Source organism: Anas acuta, chromosome 1, assembly GCF_963932015.1.
Source record: "Anas acuta chromosome 1, bAnaAcu1.1, whole genome shotgun sequence".
In the NCBI taxonomy this organism is placed as follows: Eukaryota; Metazoa; Chordata; class Aves; order Anseriformes; family Anatidae; genus Anas; species Anas acuta.
The window spans coordinates 1,464,320-1,483,384 of NC_088979.1; the positions used below are offsets into that span (position 1 = coordinate 1,464,320).

At 56.0% G+C, this 19,065-nt stretch overlaps 3 protein-coding genes and 1 long non-coding RNA gene across 6 annotated transcripts in view; all 4 read right to left on the reverse strand.

Moving 5' to 3' along the window:
* Nucleotides 1-14,933, reverse strand: part of PGM2L1 (phosphoglucomutase 2 like 1) — a 41,056-nt gene extending 26,123 nt beyond the window's left edge. The window contains exons 1-2 of one of the 2 annotated variants that reach the window (XM_068685926.1): nucleotides 14,858-14,933; nucleotides 12,122-12,123 (exon numbers count right to left, since the gene is read on the reverse strand). In XM_068685926.1, coding sequence (XP_068542027.1) covers nucleotides 12,122-12,123; nucleotides 14,858-14,909 — 54 coding nt within the window. In that variant the 5' untranslated portion in view covers nucleotides 14,910-14,933. Of the gene's footprint in view, nucleotides 1-7,160; nucleotides 7,428-12,121; nucleotides 12,124-14,857 lie in introns of those variants that run through there. The other variant, XM_068685853.1, reaches the window with a different exon arrangement.
* On the reverse strand, nucleotides 3,083-6,558 carry LOC137858652 (uncharacterized). The gene is made up of 2 exons (XR_011097906.1): nucleotides 4,470-6,558; nucleotides 3,083-3,357 (listed from the first exon to the last, which is right to left on the reverse strand). It is a non-coding gene; the product is annotated as an uncharacterized lncRNA (long non-coding RNA).
* Nucleotides 13,176-14,992, reverse strand: KCNE3 (potassium voltage-gated channel subfamily E regulatory subunit 3). Of its 2 annotated transcripts, none has more exons than XM_068686382.1 (2): nucleotides 14,858-14,992; nucleotides 13,176-13,900 (listed from the first exon to the last, which is right to left on the reverse strand). In XM_068686382.1, exon 2 carries the CDS (start codon nucleotides 13,817-13,819, stop codon nucleotides 13,529-13,531), a length of 291 nt encoding a protein of 96 aa, XP_068542483.1. In that variant the 5' UTR covers nucleotides 13,820-13,900; nucleotides 14,858-14,992; the 3' UTR covers nucleotides 13,176-13,528. The 2 variants fall into 2 exon arrangements, with proteins under 2 accessions (XP_068542483.1, XP_068542399.1); XM_068686298.1 differs by having other exon boundaries at nucleotides 13,176-13,828; nucleotides 14,854-14,988.
* A 195-nt stretch (nucleotides 14,993-15,187) lies between these two features.
* LIPT2 (lipoyl(octanoyl) transferase 2) lies at nucleotides 15,188-17,820 on the reverse strand. The gene is made up of 2 exons (XM_068686177.1): nucleotides 17,226-17,820; nucleotides 15,188-15,894 (listed from the first exon to the last, which is right to left on the reverse strand). Exons 1-2 carry the CDS (start codon nucleotides 17,719-17,721, stop codon nucleotides 15,662-15,664), a joined length of 729 nt encoding a protein of 242 aa, XP_068542278.1. The 5' UTR covers nucleotides 17,722-17,820; the 3' UTR covers nucleotides 15,188-15,661.
* Between the last annotated feature and the right edge of the window lie 1,245 nt (nucleotides 17,821-19,065).

Sequence of the window (19,065 nt, forward strand, 5' to 3'; positions counted from 1 at the left end):
TTCCCTTCATGTATAAAGAGAACATTTACTACCGCTCAGAGTCCAGCTGAGGGAGCGATCAGATATTTCTCCAAAAGGCTGCCTTCAAATATTTACCTTCAGGCCCGCACGGAAGGGAAAGCAACCCTACAACCCTACAAACGCTTTGAAGTCCGCCACGTGCAGCACCCAGCACATCACAGGGCAGGGCAGGATACAACCTGCTCCTTGTTGAGATCTCCCCTCTGTCCCTACAGATCCGTTCTGCATTATCACAGCTACCAACTCCCAAGGGTACAAAGTGCACGCACACAAACTCCTTTCTTTTTTTTTTTTTGTGGTTAACCTGCACCCTCAGCTAACACCAAGGCTAGGGGGACAAGGAGGGAAATTTTAATATTAATTATTTATGATCATGAGAATTAAACAGTCACAGTAACACGAATCCCAATGCCCTGGGCATGTGTAGGGAGAGGAGAAAGTCCTCTGGGACGAAGAGAACAAGGAGAGAAGAGCAGTGGTGCCAGTCCTTTTACAAGATGTACCTGCTGGTGCATCCTTTTACAAGTTGATTCCTGGTGGAAGCAGCTCACCCATCGGCTTCTGTCTTGAAGCAGCGGATAAATAAGCACGAGTATTTTATAACATAGGATTTTGAGGTCTCTATGAATTTATCTGGTCATCAAGAACCTCAGTCCTGTCTCCTGGCACCCAGTTTGGCCAGGACATAATCCCTGTAAGCACATTGCAACCTCGTGCAGGCTTGTTGAGGACACAGCCCGGGCAGAGCCATCAGTGCAGAGCATAAAACAACAGCTCCTGTGACAGCCACAACACAGGGCAGCTCCGGCTGCACAAAACCTTCTCCAAAACCTCCTGCTTCCAGCCGAGCCCCACAGAAGGGTTAAGGAAGGCAAACGGAATCTGGAAGGCGAGGGTGAGACACCCCTGACATTTAAAACAGAGGTCAGCCAGAGACAGCTCCCACCCTGCCTCCGTGGCGCTGGGGAACTTGCTCTGCACGGAGAAAAGATCCTCGGGAGGGTTTGGAAGCGCTGGGAAAAGCCTGCTGGAATCACCCACACCGCCTCGTCCGGGGAAGAAAAGCTTCTGTAAAGCTGGTACAAAAACACCAAACGATTTCCACTGCTCGACTTGAATCCTAGCAAAATGAGAGACGTGAGCTTAAATTAGATTTTTAAGGTTTTTGTGCCTTAAAATAAAAGGTAAGCCACTGCTGTCAGGGCTCTCGGAGGGCTCTGCAACCAGAGCGAGCCGTTACTCACAGCACTGCTAAATCAGGCCCCAAAATAAACCATAAAACAATGGGGCACAACTACGAGGTCCCCGACATGAAAGCCTCTTTTAGCTGCTCGGAGGCAGGCAGCCAGAAAACAAATGACTAACGCGGAAAGAGTTTGAGGCAAAAGGGGCTGAAAGCCTCATTTCACACCACCAGAACTCAACGCACGGTTCTGCCTTAAAATAAGGTTATTGAGCATCCTTGACAGCTTTTTAGGATACACCCTATTGCTCACCTGCAGGAGGAGAACAACACGTACCACACCACCCGTTTCGTGGCCCTGAGTTCTGCGAGGCTGGGGCAAGGCTTTCCTGAAGCCACACCACCACTGTTACAAATAGATTAACTGCTTTTTTTCTGCCTTATCGACTCCCCGGGGAACAAAAAACGAGTCAGCCAAAATAGCATCCTGACACCGGGGAGCTAAAATTTCCTGCGATCGGAAAAGAAAAGGAAGGGGAGGAAAAGCTACGAGCTAAAGAAAAAAAAATCCTAAAGATGGACCTGAAACCGCTTAGAAAAGGTTTTGCTGAGCTTTGGAGGCCAAGCAGGGCAGCAGCACTACGTTGGCACTCAGTTCAACGAGCTCAGAAACACAAACTCAGCCCCTGAAGTGCCCCCTCTTAACTGCTGCCTGGATCGGTATCGGTGAGCTCCGTCAGTCCCAGCGCAGAGCCCTGGAGAAATTCCTTCACAATTAGCAAGCGTTGCACTAGGATTTTCCTAAATATCCTTTAAAAACAACAAACCAAATCCCACAACACCACCACCAGGCTGCCGGAAGCCTTTGAAGCAGGAATCAGCTACGCTGTTTCACACAAGCCAAGCCTTGAATTCATCTCCAAAGCCTCCGCAGCTTTTTGGACACGCCGAGGGCAGGTGCTCAGGACCCCGCAGCACCAGATAAGGTGGCACAAGGAGGCTGCAGATAAGGGGACAGCAGCCGGGAGGGCCCTGCAGGGAAGAGGCTGAAAATGCACCAAAAAAGGGTCAGGGAAGGCAAGAGGAGCCTCAGGCTGGTGATGGGGCTACAGCTGGGTTTCTGAGCGTGGCTCTTACCCTTTTTGGCGTCTTTTTTTCCTCTCCTTCTCCCTGTTTGGTCCTTCCAGCCCTTTATTTCTCAGCTGCCCTGCCACAGAGGGGTGGAGAGGACAGGCAGGAAAAACAGCACCAGCTCCGAGCCCATCCTGGTGCCCGTTTGAAGGGCTCCCTCCTCCCCGAGCACAGCTTCTCCCTGCTGAGTGCCACCTCCCTGCTGCTCCTGCCCCCCCGCCAGCAGCCAAAACCGCGCCGTGAGCGCCCTCAGATGCGCTAAGCCCCCACCAAGATGTAAATTCGTGAAGAGCTCTCAATCAGTAAGCGGCTCGGAGCCTTGCAATTTGATACGTGGGAAATAAAGAGCCACCGGAGCCAGGCACTGTTTTCTTATCCCCATCTCAAGCAGACTACCAAGGAAGCCCGGGGAATTATCTCCTTCTCACAGGTTTTGCGTTAGCAGCAGGCAAAACTAAAGAGAACGGGGCCATCAGGAGCTCGGTCAGAATTTCAAACCCAAATATTTCACATAACCTCCACCGTGAGTCCCGCAGAGCCAAGTGGCTGCAGTGGATTTTAAGAGGGAAGGAGATGATCCTGTTAGGGACATGAGGTACAGCTTCAACAGCTTCCCAAAAACATTTTCTGCCTGAATCCGATGTACGACAGAACTTTGGGGTCAAGCCCCACAGCAGTCAACGCCCTGCAACACCATGTTTAAGAAAGGCTGGGAGTTTTACTAAAAAAATCGTATTTTCTGCAGAATTCAACATTATGCTCCTTTATTTTCAGTTCTGTACGGCACAACTCCCTACTGAAAGGGAATGGCACCCTCGTGGTGTAGCTCAGTGGGACACAAGCTGAAACAACTGCAGAATTAAGGTGCGAGGGCACGGAGTATTTCTCACTGATCGTTTCACTCCCCATCACGTAAATAATGTTTGCTGCCAGGGTTAGATCTCAAGGCGAAGGTCCTGCCAGCAGAGCTGCAGTTCACAGCTCTCCCTCCGAGCAGTCTTGGTGTTGCAGGCACTCTTTGCCTGGAAACAGGGATAAAAAAAAAAGAGAGAAGTCAGATTTGCTTCGCATTCAGAAAGCTGACAGCCACAAACGAAGCGCACCGAGCTCTGCCTGCCAGTCTCTGGTTTTCCATCAAGTTTAAGCTTTTTTAAAGCAAAATCAGGGTCGGTCCCTTAGACCTAAACCCAGTGGAGTACATCTTTATAGGGTCTCCTGCCCAGCAGATGCTGCACTGCCTGTGGCGTAGCTGATCACCGTGCAGCCATAACTGAAGGCCAGCAGCAGCACCTGCCGCAAGTTTTCATTTACAATTTCCCTTCAAAATTTGAGGCTCTCATTTTTTCCTCCTTCAGCAAGAAATGTTTGTTTTCTAGCCAGCCATTTTAACCAAAAAAAATCAGTCAGGTGACTGTAGAGAGGCTGATGCTCAGGGTAGCCTGTGCCTGCACAGTGGGGTACACTCACATCCTCCTTCTAAATCCTAAATCCTGCTCCTGCTACCAAAAGCAAAGAGGCCCCAAGGAAGGGAGCTGCACGTCCGAAGTGCTCCTTGGTTTGGTGACGGGACTCAGGAGGCCAGGCTGATTTTGGGACTGATGACCTTGAAGGTTTTTTTCCCCAAGGTAAATGATTCCATGAGCTCAGACAAGTGCTACCCAGCACAAATGGTGCTGGAGGAGGGTAGCAGGCCACAGACAGCTTGAGAACCTTAAAAACCCTTCAGATAATAAAATCCAACCACCCATCGAACACAAGCCCACTGCTAAACCACGTCCCTGAGCCCACAAAGCCTTCCCACCCTCGAGCACATTGACGCTCCCGCCCAGCTCGGTGCCATCTGTGAGCCCACTGAGGGCACGTTCGATCTCCCCGTCGATGCCATTGACAAAAATCCTAAATAAAACAGGCCCCAGAAGCGAGCCCTGGGGAACACCACGGGGTGAGCAGCTGTGGAGCGGATCAAAAGCCATCCATGGCCACCCAGCCAGGATTTTCCCTGCTAAACTTCACAAGCCACAAGTCCTGCAGGTCACACCGAGCCATCCCCAGCCTGTCAGCAGAGGCAGGGTCACCTTCTGGGCATGCCTTTAATTTTATTTAATTGGGAATTAACCAAGATCCTAAACATCACCTTCAGTCAGCTCCACGAGCAGCTTCCTCCTGGAGTTTGGCCTTCAAACCCACCAACCTCAGCAGCAAGCAGCAGGGCAAAGCTAAAAAGGGGGCAGGGAACAGGGTCTGCTGTTGTCCTTCTCTTTTAGAGGCAGGCAGCCCCAGGAGCCCACTGCACAGCCCAGCGGGGAAGCCACCTCTTGTGTGCTGGCCCAAAATAAAACCAAAAATACTTACAGAAATGCTCCTTTACACATCTTTCCTGCGAGTCTGAACATATTAGAACAGTTCGGTTGGAAGGGGCCTGCAAAGATCAAGTCCATCTGCCTGACTTCAGGGCGTGTTACGAAGGGCACTATCCAAACAAAAATTTCCATGCACAATAAAACCCACTGCTGCTGAAGGGGAGCTCTCACCTTCATCCCAAAGCACCCCGATTAATGTGCTGGCACAAAACCCATCTAACCCAGAATCAGCTGTTCCCATAGCTCGCAATATCCTACAGGTTTTAACGTTTGAGCTTGCGATGAATGCAAGTTATTTTTGGAGAGCTTCTCTTTTCATCCATGGCCACCTCCTAGGCTTTATTCTCTGCAATTTTATTCTTGGAAATTCGCTGTAAAGGCTTTGTAAAAAAATAAAACTGGTGAGTTGAATGACAGGAGCAGGCCACTGGTCTGTAATTACCAAGTCCATTTCCTCCTCAAACATCTCAAAAGCTGCAAAAATTAAGTGGCAGCAGTCAGGAGCACTCCAAAAAAGCCCCTGAAAGCTTCCTCTGCCGTGCACGACTGAGCACACCTCATTTCTGTCCTGCTCTGTGTCATATCCTGGCCACTTTAAAGCCTCCTGAGATAAGGGAAATACTACAGACAAGGTTCAATTTCCCGAACTGCTCTAAACAGAAGCAGTTTTTTTGGAGACAACTGCTCTGACAGCTTTCTATACAACGCAGATGCCTTTAGGAGACTCGAGACAGTTATGGAAAGACAATAACAAGACAATAATAAGTCGGAGAGTGAATGAAGAGCGATTAAAGGGAGAAAATAGAAAACAAAGACTAATTGTTCAGCCTTCACTCACAAGCTGTGGGAACAAAAGCGTGTGCCTGGTGTCTCGGAGCAGAAAGTAAAGGCAGCAATCAAGGGGAGAGCAGGGAGAATTAGTGAGGCTCCTCTGAGCCAGTCGCCAGCAGCATTAAGGAAGATGCCCAGCAGTGGTGAGACGGGAGAAAAGCAAAATGATCGTCACGCAGGCAGTTTTCTTCCACCCACAGCCCAGCCTTAATCACAGCTCGTTTTAGAGGAGGTGAGCGCGTACACCCAAACCAAAGGGGACGACAGCGAGGCACGGCTCGAATTAATTACAGCGAGGAAATTTCAATCAAGCTTGAGGACAAAAGCTCCCCACAGCTAAATACAGCGAGGCGGGGGGAAAAATAGCACAGGCGTTTTGCTTTGATCGGAGGCAGCGAAAGTCCCCAGGGCTAAGGAAGCCGGGGGTGAGACAGAGACCTTGTTTGATAACAAGGTTTGTTGGCTGATAACAGCCAGCCTCTGGAGACCTCGTCTCCTGGGTCTGCGATGCGATGAGGAGCTTCTCCTTGCAGCTTTCCCTTCTCCTTGCAGCTTTCTCTTCTTGCAGCTTTCTCTTCTCCTTGCAGTTTTCCCTCCGTCCCCTCCTTTGTTTACATCGGGTGCTGCTGCACTGCCCGTGCCCAGCCTCCTCCTCCTGCTGCAGCCCTCCTCCAGCTGCTTTGGAGCCCCAAAATTCACAGGGCTCCTTCAAAACCTCTCTAATTATCAAGCTCAAGCCCTGGAGGAAGCGTCACGATTGTCACCTAGAGAAGCTGGGGGTGAACAGGTGCCTCTTCGGCTGCTATTTGCGTGGCTAATTTCGGTTTGTAGAAATGTTATTATTTCCCTAGTGCTGGGCTTAATCAGCACTATTTTTTCCCCTGGTAGCTTAAGGTTTAAAAGGCGTAAACCCTCCTAGATCACACCCGTTTGGGATCAGCACACACCGAGCTGTTCGAGAGCCTTTTAGCAAAGGAAACTCAGGATCCAAAACCGCTCGGTGCTGGAGCTCGGCCTGGCTTACCAGGCGTGGCACCACAGATGTTATCACCTACCTGCACTCCTCGCTGCTCCCAGGCACTTCCACGGGCATTTGGTGAGCGTTAGCCTGACAAAAAAGGAGGCAAAAGGCCCCAAAATATCCCCCCTAGCACGCAGCTGGCTGGGGCAGGACCACAAGGAAGCCACCAGCAGCGAGGTGCTGCAGCCTGTGGGGGTGTTTGGGTCCCTCCCCACCCCCAGGCGATGTTTTTCAGCCCAGCCCGTGACGTTTTGGTAAAGAAGCAAAAAAAATAATAAGCCTTTCGGCAGCGGTTTGGGGAAAATAACGCAAAAAATAGCATTATTAGCTACACGATCCCTCAGGGGAATTAGCACTGCGCTAACACAGCCTGCAGCCCACCGGGTGGGCTCTCAGCCCCCCGTAGCCCTGAGGGAGGGGTAGAAAGAGGAGATTTTGGGGGAAATAAAGGCGAAAATGGTCAAAACGCCGGTTCCTGGGGCACCTCACACCGCCGGGCCGGGGGTGCCTCAGCTCGGGTAGGGGGTGCAGGGGGGCTGCCAGCATCGCGCCCCCGGCCCTCAGGGACCCTCAGCAGCCCTCAGGGGCCCCATCCCGGTCCCGGTCCCCGCACCTTGTCCCAGCTCAGCCACTGCCACACCGCCCGGTCCAGCTGCGCGTCCCCGGTGCTGCGGGCGGCCGTCAGGGGCACGTTGGAGTTCACGTCGCCCATCTCGGGTGAAGAAGGGGAAGGAGAAGGAGGAGAAAGAGGCGGCGGCTTCACTCCGCGGCACCGGGCATCGCCGGGAGGGCTCCGCAGGGACCCGAGGGGCCGCAGCCGCCGCCCGCTCCCCTCAGCGCCGCCCGCCCCGCTGCTTCTCCACAGCGAGGCCCCGCCCCCGCGCCGCCCCGCCCGCCAATCAGAGCCCGGGATTGCCGCTGGAGGGGCGGGGAAATGCGGTCCCGCCCGCCAGCTTCCTGTCGGGAAGTGTAGTCCGGTCCGGGCAAGGCGCGCAGCAAAGTGGATTGGTTGTTGTCAGGGAAAGAACTACAAGTCCCAGAAGGCCTCGCGGCTCGCCGCCTTGTGCCTCAGGGGGGCAGCGGGCCCTCTGAGGGGAGCCGTCACACGGCGCTGGGGCCTCGGGGGCTGAGGAGGCTCCTTGGGTGTTCCTTGTTTCCACTTATATAAAAATAAACAAATAAATAAATAAATAAATTCACTTACAAATAAAGTAAATAAATGTATATGTGTGTGTGTGTTTGTATTTAGGATATCCCGTGCCGCCCCACTGAAGGGGCGCGCTAATCCGTCAGGGTGATGCACGCGAGCAAAAACCTAAAAAACCTAAAAAATCTCCTTAATTATGCCCCTATCAGCCCCAAGCCAGCCTCCAAGCTTCTCACTTTTCTCCCTCTGGAAGGAAAATGGCATCAGTCCGCCCTTGGGCAATGAGTCCCTGTTTTTGGGGTGTTCCCGGACAGGCTCCAGCAGCAGTTAAATTGATGTGAGGGGGGAAATAACAACCCTCACCCCCATCCCAGTCAGCCCCAGTCCTAACTGGGTTGTCCCCCTGTGTGCTCAGCCCTGCTGCCATCCCCAGCAGCTCTGCTGAGGTTGCCATAGCGATCGCAGGCCCTGAGGCGAGGCTTTGGGGTCCGCAGGGCGATGGGACCGAGGTTTTTGGGGTCTGTAAGGGAATGGGGACACAAACAAATCCTCTGGTCCAGAGGGCTGGCTTGGTACGGGGAGGTGAACCTATAAACTGTTGCACGGGGCTGCTGGTAGGCAGCAGAAGAGGTAAAGACAGAAATAAATCGGCCTGTTATCACTGAAGGGCTGTCCTACGGCTGTTTACGGTGTAGAAGGAGAAGAAGATGAGTCGACACGAGACACAGCTTCTGCTCTTCATACCTTTGCTGCTCTTTTCCACTCCTTCATGTTTTATTTTCGAGGAAAGGCCCAACATAACAGAAGCTCCAGTCTATAAAAACTTCATTTTCCCCCAAAAAAAGGATAATGCCTATGTTAAATGCCTCTCTAATGCCTGCCGAGCAGGAACGTTTCTTACAAGATCTCTGTAGCTCTTTGGAAAGGCAGTAAGAGAGGCTCTTAAAATTAAACTTCATATTTCAAATGCTTCCATTCGTGGCTACATTTTTTTTTCCTTATGCTCTTAATGAGAGCTTTAAATTATTCTGAAGAGTAGTCTTCTGCCAGCAGAGCAAGCAGGCTGTTTCTTTCTATGGCACCCTGAATCTCATAAAATATTTTCACACAAGACAGGGGCAGCCGTGCCTGCACCCCACGTTATCAGTGCTCAGCTTCCCGGCCCCAATTAAAAGCAGGATTTGACCTTCATCGCTGTCGCTTAAATAGGATCAGTCCTTCAGCTATTGGGGATCCTCTGTGATTATTTCCCTGAAGAAAGATAAGGCAGCCTCATAGAAGATAAGGATCTGTGTGCGTGTTATTTCTTTCTTGGAAATAACCACAGCGCGGAGGGGCTGAAACTTCTCTGCGGGGTATCCTGTGCTGGGAGATGCCAGCGCCACAGGGATCGTGGCTCAGCTGGAGGGAATGACTTTATCCTAGCCAAAATGAACATCTACATGTGCCTATGTGTGGCTGTGTGTGTGTGTTTTAAGGGAAAAAAACTGGTGCTCCCTGTGCTGCTCTGACACCCAGAGTGCCCCCACGTAGCATAACCGCAGCTACGGGATGGCAGATAGCAGCCCGTGCCCCCCAAACGAGAGTCGTCTTTTAACATAGACAAAACAATGCAAGTTAAAAATGACTTGCTAATAGCACACAGCTCCTGTTTGGGGTTTAAATTTACGCACTGCAGGGGTAAAGGTGGTTAAATGCACCCGTCAGGGCTGGGCTCGCAGCGTCTCAGCAGCGTTCCCCCGAACAATGCTGCACATATTTCGCTCCTACCAACGCGCTCCCTGCTTTTTCGGCAGAAGAATGGCCGAGCGCACGCTGATGCCACTGCAAAGCAGAAATAAAAACCGTCTGTACGGTCGTGTGAGCATCCTCAGTGACCTGGCAAAATCCTCACCCGCAACAACCCGGATTAGCTCTGTTGCTTACACAGAGCTGCCCGGCCCCGTGCCGGAGAGCCTCAGGGCTGAACCCAGAAGGTGCAGTGTTTCCATGGCAATTTTGCCGCACGTAATTTATTCCAAATAAACCTCCGAAGGGCCCACGGCTCCTTCCAATGATATTCTGGGATTCTGGGCTGTTTTTTTCTGCCCCCTGGTTCCTGCGGTGAGAGGAGTCACGCGGGATGAACCCAGCGCGTCCTTCCAGCTCGCTCGGCAGGCACTCCGTATGCCCTTGCTCCGTGGCACGGCTTTTGTTTTATTATTTATGGATCCTGAACAGCCTGTGCCTCTTGGGTTACCTGGTGATCATGCAGCAACTCCCATCCTTTCATTTGCCTCGCTCGGAGCACCGTAACGCCAGGCAGGCAGCGCAACCCTAAACCCGGGCAGCGATAACACCCCTGCCAGTCGATAGGGTGCTGTGTGGGGACGTGCCTCTGTGGGGACGTGCCTCTGCGGCCCCAAATGCCATTTTTAACCTGATCTGGGGTCCAAGCAGCTGAAGTCTTTGTCCTGAAGAAGAGCAGGCTGGCAGGAGGGAAGGACACAGCAGGAACCACCGAGGCTGGGAAGCGGTCAGCGGCTTGGTGCTTCAGGGTGGGAGCCTTGGGGGGGCCTGATCGTGCACCCCCCAGCATGGACAACATCCTGTTTGGTTTGCTGAAGGCTTCAATGCCCTAAATAACCCGAAAATAATCAGAGCTGCTGGAAAACCTCTGCTCTCAGCCCAACAGCAGGGCTGGGTCCTGGGGTGACAGCCCCTGCCAAAGCCCCCCCTGGGTGTGCCACGTTTTGTACCAGGCAGAAAACCCACGACAGGTCCGGTTCTGCCCACAGCAAACACAAAGAAATTCAGGCTCGTCGCCTCTCCCCACCCTAAATTGTCGCCCCGATCTGATAAAAGGGCATTTTATAGACTCCGGTGAAGGAGGTGGGAAAGCCACGGCGAGCGTGGGGGAAATTTGGGCACCTCCTGCTCGCTCAGCTCTCCGCTCGCAGCACCCCAGGGAGGTTGGATTCGGACGCCAGCCCCCTCGTATATCAAAGCCTGTCCTTTCCGAACCAGACCCGGTTATTTTTAATCCTCCCCTCTAGGTATTAATAGCCCACACGCGTGCTCCGCCGAACGGTTCAGCCACATCCATCTGTGGAAAAGATGTGCCGGGCCCGTCTCCTCCGATGGGAGAGCGTGACAGGAGCGTGGCAAGATTTTCACCCCAATTTATCCCTTCGATTAATCCCAAACGAGGGCATAAATGGCGTGGAATTGAGAAAATCTGTACAGAAAACTTCCTGTAAGGGGAGAAAACCAGATCCCAGCTGGGATTTCCCAGCTGTCCGTAAGAATAAATGTTGCCTCGAGCTTTATTAAAAAAATCTGTGTTTTTTTTTACCCAAGCTGCTTTATTTTTTATCCCCTGGTGCAGATCCTGCAGGTGCCTGTGTGGTAGGAAAGCTGAACTGAGCTGCCCCGTGATCAAACGGTTGGTTTTATGGCCAGGCTTGTGATAAATTCACGGCAGCTTATCACCAGCCCATGCAGATTGTCCTGCCGGGACTCACCCCGGCGCAACCAAATGTTCCTGGGTGGCTTTGCTGGGGGAAAAGGGGGTTTTCCATCGGGGAATTGTAAAAACAAACTCAAAAAATGGATTATTTGGGATGGGTGAGAGCAGGAGCTGCGCCCAGTGCTTGGATTCCCACCTCTACAGATGGACATCCAACACGTCGGGGTGATAAAAAATATAGGGCCATGAAGGATGTGAAGCAAGCTCAGCTGAATTTTGCTTGTTTTTTGCAGGTGTATGGTTCATTTTCTCCTGAAAATCAGTGATTTTGGGGAAATGGATGATGTGTGACGTGCCCAAGGACGGGGCAGACGGCTGCAGGTGTCGTCTCAAAAATAAATAAAATTAAAATAAAATAAAATAAAATAAAATAAAATAAAATAAAATAAAATAAAATAAAATAAAATAAAATAAAATAAAATAAAATAAAATAAAATAAAATAAAATAAAAATAAACAAGCAACCAAACGCATTGGCCTTACGCGCGCCCTGCGTCTTTCTGGCTGCAAACCCTGATGCGCTCAGCTGCAATTTGCAGTTCGATTTGGTGATTTACCAAAATTTAGTGATTCCCCACAGCCAGTGCTGCCCCAGCTCTCCTCTGTGCCCAGGCGAGCGCACCTCTGTGCTGTTCCACCCCATAAGCATCACCCATAATCACGAGCCCCTAATTAGCCCCTAAATCCACCCCCGGCAGCTGAAGCAAACCCATTTGGGGAGGTTTCCAGTGTATTCCCCGTGTCCCCGAGCATCCCCCAAGGCAAAGGCCACCAGGTGGCACTGGCACCTTGTCACCCAGCCCGACGGTGGCTTGTGGGGACACCCAGGGCACCCCCTGGCCTTACACAGACCCTGATCCTAATATAATTATGGGGACAGGAGGAGGAACCAGCAGAGGGGAAATCGGGAGGGTGACAACCTCTGCAGGATCTTGCTCTTTTAGGAGGGTTTTTCCCCTTGTAGGGTCTTCCCTTCAATGGGAAAGCCACATCCTGGGGGGTTTTGGGGTGCCCACCAGGCTGTCCCATCCCGGGGACCCCACAGCAGGTGCTGTGGGTTTTAGGGGAGGTTAAACACCGCGGAGGTGGAGAAAACCCAGAGCGCAAATCCACCCGGAGGAGGAGGAGGATCTCATCCCGGCTGTGCCCGCCCGCTCTGCTTCCCCGGAGTTATTTGCAGATAAAGGGTTTTGTTTGCCTTTCCCAACGCCGTAACCACAAGGCAAACACCCGCGGAGCCTCTCGAGCCCCCTCCTGCCTGGTGCCAAAGGACAGCGGTGGCATTTGCTCCGGCTCAAACCCTTCCTGCACCGCATGCCCAACCCAGGAACGGCAACCGCCCCCAAAACGCAGCCCACCGGGGACCCCAAAAACCCCTGCAGCGGGTTTCGTGCCCGGAGCGGGGCTGAAGGCTTGGGAAATCCCAAATTCCTGGGTGCCAAGGTTGCCAGCTTTCCCCGAAACGCCGTGGTTTGGCGGCGCGGGCGCAGGCGCCGCGGCGGTGTTTGAGTGCAGGAGGAAGGTGCCCTATGAGCCAGACCAATTAGACAGTAATTAAGCCCTAATAAGCAGATTAAGACGTCCGAGGGGCCGCTCCGGGCGCCGGGGCTGGGTGGCTGGTGCTGCCCTACACCGTACCCTTGCAGCAGGCTCTTTGGAAGGACGGGGACATTCGCCACCCCATGGGCCAGCCCCAAACCCAGCTGGGGACGCAGGCGAGGAACCCAGGAGGGTCCCAAGCCCGTCCCCTTCCCGTTTGCCCCTTGGCAAACACGTTTGGGAGCCGAGGTACAAAAGGCCAAAGCTACAGCCGGCAGCACCCCGCAGGAAGGAAGCAGGAAAAGCTCCAACATCATCGGTTCAGAGCCCGGCCGGACCCTCGGGGGCGCAAATCCCATCGCAAAGCGATTTTGGCCACCGCGGAGCCCTCGAGGGGCACCACGCTCGGAGAAGAAGCAGACACGAGCCCTCGGGAACCGGCATCTCCTTTAATTCCCCGCCAGCAAAAGCCCGAAACCGTTTTTGCAGTGACAGCTTTTAGCACCGGGAAAACCCACGAGCCCACGTCGCCAAGCTCCTGGCACCCCACGGCACGCTTTGGAGGGCGATGCTGGCCGGTCTGCCTCATTTTTTTCCCAAATTTTCCTCCTTTAAAGGCCGTGCCAAATTCAGCAGGGCATGGGAACGGTGGGAAAGGAGCCGCCCCTGTTGTCCCTATATGTCCCCGTGTCCCCATTTGGGATGGCTCCACGGCACCAGGACCTGCCCGCGGGTCGCGCCAGGCACGAGGAACCCGGTTCCCGACCCCATTTTGGGGCTTTTCAAGCTCAGATCATGGAAACCCGGTTCTTGATGTAGACGTGGTAGGGGTCGCTGCGCTTGTCCACCTTGCGGGAACGGGTGTAGCCCAGGATCAAGCTGCCCACGGTGGCGGCGAAAAGGGTCATGACAAAAAGGATGTACATGTAGGCGTTGTCGTCCCGACCCCCGGCACCGCGGGCGCTGGCGTTTCGGGGGGCTGCGGGGCGCAGGAGGGTCCCGTGCAGAGTTTGGTTCAAGGCATCCAGCATCGCTTGGAGGCTCCGGTGCCACGGCTCCGTCCCGTTCTCATCCTCCATCTCCTCGCCCTGTTGGATGCCGTCAGCCCCCGCGGTGCGGGAGCTTTGGGGTGGACCCAGGGGTGAGCCCCGAAACGGTCCCTGGAGCGCAAGGAGAGGGGGAGGAGGGGTGTTTTGGTGGAGGAGGAAAACCCCAAATCCAGCCCCGTTCCCGTTAGCAGAGCCCCGGTGACACCCACGGGAGCTGGGGGCACCCAGCTCGGGTCCCCCCGTGCCCTCCCAGGGTTTAAAACGGCGTTAATTTGGTGCTGCTCCCTTCATCGACCCCAAAAAAATTAGAGGGGGGGTATTTAATGCTTCCCATCAAAGCCACTTGAAGGCAAGTCGGGTTCAGCACCCCTTGCACGTGCACGGATGCCTGTAGGATATCCTCCGACGGACAGACAGACGGACGAGCCCCAGCCAGGCGCTTCCCCTACACAAATAGGTCCCGACCCCAAACACCTCCCCAGGCTGGCGTCACCTTTGTGCCCAAGGGATGTCCTGGGGTCCCCCCCAGCCCCCACCAGGACCTGCCTGGGGTCCCCCACCCTAAAAAAAAAAACAGCTTTGGGATTGATCCTACTAAACACCCACCCCAATCACCCCAAGCAGCCCTAGCCAGGGGGGCTCAGATCCCTGCACGCCCCCATGGACCCATCCCAAGGGGTGTTGCTGCCCCAAACCCCCCGAAATTTCCATCCCCACACATAAACTGGGTCCCAGACCCCCTCCAGCCCCCCCCAGGACATGGGACCCCTTTTCCAGCCCACCCAAAATCCCCATGCACAGGCAGCTGCCTCCCCCCTAAAAAAAAATAAAAGGATCCCCCAAATATGAGGAGGAGGAGGAAGGGGTTGGGGGGGCACCCGTGGACCCCATTGTCATTATAAACACCTGGAAATCAGGGAGAAGCCTGAATTTGGAGAATTTCCAGCCAAAAAATGAAGTTTCTCCCCCACAGAGCCCTACAGCGGGGTGCACCCCCGGGGAGTCCCTATCTTATAGGAGGTGTAGGGGTGGGAATTATGGGGTGTGGGGGGGGGGTTTGGCACTCACCGGGTGCTCTCGGTGCCTGCACGGCCGCCAGGCTGAGCCGGGACTGGAGCATCGCGGCCGGCAGCCGAGCTGGGAGTGCCGCAGCCTCCTCCCCTTCCCGGGGCAGAGCCACCTGCCCCAAAGCCACCCAGCCCCAATAGGGCCACCACCAAGTCGTCCCCAAACCCTCAAGGATCCCGTCGTGGCCCCCCCTGAGCCCGGATGCCGGTTTTATAGGGCCGGGAGAGCCACCCAGCTTTGAGCTTCCCAACCCCGCCACCACGCTGCCGGTCACGCTTTCCTGTCCCTCCTCCCGACAAAAGGAGCAGCAAACATTCCCAGAAAGGGTTTTTTTTCCTATAAAATCTGCTGATTTCTGTGCACCAGGAGCAAAGACGGAGACTTCAGCCACCCCAGCCTCTCCAGGGGTCAGCACGCATCCACCCCGCTTGTGGGTTTTGGGGGGAGGTCAGCACGCATCCACCCCAAATGTGCATTTTTGGGGAAAAGAGGAAAAAAAAAACCCAAAAGCTGCAATTGGGGTAATTCCCACAGTGCTACCAGTTCCAGTTGAGGCTTGTGGGATCCGTCCCCGACCCCAAGCAGCATTATTTTCACAGCACCTCCAGGAGCCCCGACCACGGGGGGGTCCCAGCATCAGCACACCCCTGGGTGCCCTATAGGGCTGGCGACGGCGCTTTGGCGACCGGGACAGCCCCAAAACCCAAACTCCTGTCCCAAAACCAAGCACGGGGCAGCCCCATAGGGGACACAACGTTCACCGCCAAGCCCCCAGCTGGCATCTGGGACCCCCCCGGTGCCTTCCTAGGCTGCGGGTTCATCCGAAAAGACCAAGGAGCAGCCGAAAACCTCCTGGAAGCAGTGGAGGAAGGGTTGTAGGACGTCGGCTACGGGGACGTGGCGGCCCAGCTCGCGGCTCAGCGAGGTCACCCCCATCCCTTCCAGCCCGCAGGGGACGATGTGCTCGAACCAGCCCAGGTCGGTGCAGCAGTTCAGCGCCAGCCCGTGGGAGGTGATGTAGTGCCCGCAGTGCACCCCTGGGTGTTAGAGGGGGGGACGGGGATGTGATGGGGGGGCACCCGGCAGCTGGCAGCAGCCCCAAGGTGCCCCTCGTGCCCTGTGCCCTCCCCCTTGCACACCCCATTGCCCACCCCATTACACACCCCATTACACACCCCATTACACCCCCCTTCCCCACCCCATTGCCCACCCCTTCCTCCCCCCTTGCACCCCCCTTAACCACTCCATTGCTCACCACTTGCACACCCCATTACCCAACCCCCTTGCACCCCATTACCCACCTCATTGCCCACCCCATTGCACCCCCTTCCCCACCCCATTGCACACCCCTTTCTCCCCATTACACAACCCCCTTGCCCCCCATTCCCCACCCCATTCCCCCTCCATTCCCCACCCCATTCCCACCCTATTACCCACCCCCCTTGCCCACGCCATTACACCCCCATTCCCCCCCTTGCCCACCCCATTGCACATCCCATTACACACCCCTTCCCCACCCCATTGCCCCCCATTCCCCACCCCCTTCCCCACCCCATTACCCCCCCATTCCCCCCACCCATTCCCCACCCCATTACCCACCCCCCTTGCCCACCCCATTACACCCCCATTCCCCCCCCTTGCACACTCCATTATACACCCCATTACACACCCCTTGCACCCCCTTCCCCACCCCATTTCTCACCCCATTACACCCCCCTTCCCCACCCCATTCCCCCCCATTCCCCCCCCATTGCACACCCCTTTCCCTACCTCATTACATACCCCATTGCACACCCATTACACACCCCTTTCCCCACCCCATTGCCCCCCCATTGCCCACCCCCTTGCACCCCCCTTGACAACCCCCTTACCCACCCCTTTACACACCCTCTTGCCCACCCCATTGCACCCCCCTTCCCCACCCTATTGCACACCCCCTTGCACACTCATTACACTCCCCCTTCCCCCATTGCCCACCCCCTTGCACCCCCCTTGCCCACTCCATTACACCCCCCTTCCCCCCGCACTCCCCCCTATTCCCCCATTACCCACCCCATCCCCCCCATTCCCCACCCCATTGCAGCTCCCTTCCCCACCCCATTACCCCCCAATTCCCCACCCCCCACCCCATTCCCCCCCCATTCGCCCCCCCATTCCCCACCCCATTACCCCCCAATTCCCCACCCCCCCACCTCATTCCCCACCCACTCCCCCCCATCCCTCTCCCATCCCCCCCACCACCCCACCACCCCACTCCCCACCCCCTTACCCCCCAATTCCCCATTCCCACCCCATCCCCCCACCCCATTCCCCACCCCCTTACCCCCCAATTCCCCCTTTCCCACCCCATCCCCCCCCCCCTCCTCACCTATGGCCGCCACCTTCCCGTCCCCCACCCAGACTCCGGTGAGCGGGGGGGGCCTGGATCTCGCAGCGGGCACCCCGAGGCGGCGGCAAAGCCTCACCCCCACCTCCTCCAACCCCCCCACGAAGCCCCTCAACCCCAATTTCCGAGCCCTCAGATCCAAAACCACCAAAGCCAGCAGCTGCCCGGGCCCGTGATATGTAACGTGCCCCCCCCGCCTCACCGCTTCCAACCCCGCTCCTTTCTCCCTTAATTTAGCCGCCAGCTCCCCCCCGGGGGCTCCCCTCAGCCCCCAGGCGTACACGGGCTCGGCCGGTTCGCTCAGCACCAAGCTCTCGGCCGGCCAAAGCTGGGGGGGGGCTATGGGGTGGCTCTGGGGGGGGCTCACAGCCTTTAGGGCCGCCGCCCGGGCCGCCCCCACGCAGCGCTCCTGGACCCGCAGAGCCAAGGAGTAGGGCACGGGGCCCAGCAGCAGCACCCGCACGGCGCCCCCCGGCATGGCGAGGGGTGGGTTTGGGGTTTTGGGGGGGTTTTAGGGGGTTTTGGGGTGGGTTTGGGGTGTGGAGGCCGCGGTAGGCCGCGCGGGGGAGGAGCTGAGCGCGGCGGGGAGGGGAATGGGGACGGGGCGGGGAATGGGGATGGGCGTGGGGATAAGGGGTAGGAATAGGGACAGGGGAGGGACAGGGGGACAGGGGATAAATATATGGGGCAGGGAATGGATGTGGGGACAGGGGACGAGGGACAAGGGACAAGGAAGGGACAGGAATAGGGACAGGAAACAGACATGGGGACAAGGGACGGACATGGGGACAAGGGACAGACATAGGGACAGGGGAGGGACATGGGGACAGGGGACAGATATATGGGGATAGGGGACAGACAAGGGGACATGAAGAGGGGACAGGTATATATAGGGACAGGGAACAGACCTGGGGACAGGGGACAGATATATGGGAACATGGGGGGATGGGTATATGGGGACAGGGAACGGACATGGGGACAGGGGACAGGGACAAGGGACAGGCATGGGGATAGGGGATGGACATGGGGACATGAAGAGCAGACAGGTATATAGGGACAGGGGACAGACATGGGGACAGGAAGAGGGGACCAGTATATGGGGACAGGGAACAGATGTGGGGACAGGGGATGGACATAGGGACAGGGGATGGACATGGGGACAGGGGACTGGCAGGGGGACAGGAAGAGAGGACGGGTATATGGGGACAGGGGACAGACATTGGGACAGGGGATGGACATGGGGATAGGGTCAGGGGACACATATCTGGGGACAGGGGACAGATGTGGGGACAGGGGATAGGCAGGGGGACAGGGAACCAAGAATAGGGGGTGAAGATAGGGGACAGGGGCCAGGTATATGGGGACAGGGAACACACATGGGGCCAGGGGCCAGGCCGTGCATCCTTCAGGAGCGCCCCGTGTGCCTCGAACCGAGGCTCCTCACCCCTGGTTCCGACTTTTACCCCTTTCTTCCCCCAAATTGGCGGCATCGCGTCCCACACTCAGCCCCCCAGCTCCCCCCCCCGGGGGCTCCCCTCAGCCCCCAGGCGTACACGGGCTCGGCCGGTTCGCTCAGCACCAAGCTCTCAGCCGGCCAAAGCTGGGGGGGGGCTATGGGGTGGCTCTGGGGGGGGCTCACAGCCTTTAGGGCCGCCGCCCGGGCCGCCCCCACGCAGCGCTCCTGGACCCGCAGAGCCAAGGAGTAGGGCACGGGGCCCAGCAGCAGCACCCGCACGGCGCCCCCCGGCATGGCAGGGGGTGGGTTTGGGGTTTTAGGGGGGTTTTGGGGGGTTTTGGGGGGGGTTGGGGTGGGTTTGGGGTA

What these genes read in the sequence shown, in the direction of transcription:
- LIPT2 (XM_068686177.1), bottom strand. Translation starts at nt 17,721, where the DNA reads ATGCCGGGGGGCGCCGTGCGGGTGCTGCTGCTGGGCCCCGTGCCCTAC. An exon ending in CGGGAAGGTGGCGGCCATAG is followed by an intron (nt 15,895 to 17,225) that starts GTGAGGAGGGGG and finishes TCTAACACCCAG; the next exon opens with GGGTGCACTGCGGGCACTAC.
- KCNE3 (XM_068686382.1), bottom strand. Translation starts at nt 13,819, where the DNA reads ATGGAGGATGAGAACGGGACGGAGCCGTGGCACCGGAGCCTCCAAGCG.